At 43.0% G+C, this 591-nt stretch overlaps 1 protein-coding gene across 2 annotated transcripts in view; it reads right to left on the bottom strand.

The window, feature by feature from the left end:
• Window positions 1-591, bottom strand: part of aqr (aquarius intron-binding spliceosomal factor) — a 48387-nt gene that overhangs the window by 25475 nt on the left and 22321 nt on the right. For both annotated transcript variants that reach the window (XM_035674105.1, XM_035674104.1), the window contains exon 25: window positions 201-310. In XM_035674105.1, coding sequence (XP_035529998.1) covers window positions 201-310 — 110 coding nt within the window. The remainder of the gene's footprint in view (window positions 1-200; window positions 311-591) is intronic.

Genomic DNA, 591 nt, shown 5'->3' on the forward strand with positions numbered 1-591 from the left:
GTGTATGTGTGTGTGTGTTGTCTGCTTTGATCAAACAGCAGCGTATATGCACTATAAATCTGCAACAATTTGCTGAATGCACTTCTCCACATGCTTTTGTGAATTCAAGTTGTCTTCATTTTCACATGTGCATTCCTGTTTTTTTAGGAGCATCAATGTCTGTGTGTGTTCTTTCTCCACCTGCCCCTTGCTGTCCTCACCTGCTGAAGTCCTTCTCGGTCTCCAGCTCCTCTTCTCCGTGGCCCAGACGCAGGAGGTGGCGCTCGTCAATGTCTAGAGCCATGATCTTTTCAAACAGCTGGTTCAGAGCCTGGTGTAGAATGAACCGTGACAAGTAAACATGATCAGATGTGGAAAATACTTTCTTTGATATGTGTGTATTCTTTTCATCTATCAAAAGTATTAACCTGGTGAATATAACCTGTTTTGTAATATTTGAGGAATTTAGTGTGCTATGAAGCAAGTGTCCACTCCTGTAAAAGGAATTATTATTAAAGCTTTCCATCATTATATCTAGGTATTTTTCTCGTGGCCAAGGTTGCTTTTGGCAAGCTTCCAAATTAAATTGGGGGGGGGGGGGGGGGGGGGGGG

Source organism: Morone saxatilis, unplaced genomic scaffold, assembly GCF_004916995.1.
Source record: "Morone saxatilis isolate NCDOM2014 unplaced genomic scaffold, NCSU_SB_2.0 Contig3, whole genome shotgun sequence".
Classification (NCBI taxonomy): Eukaryota; Metazoa; Chordata; class Actinopteri; family Moronidae; genus Morone; species Morone saxatilis.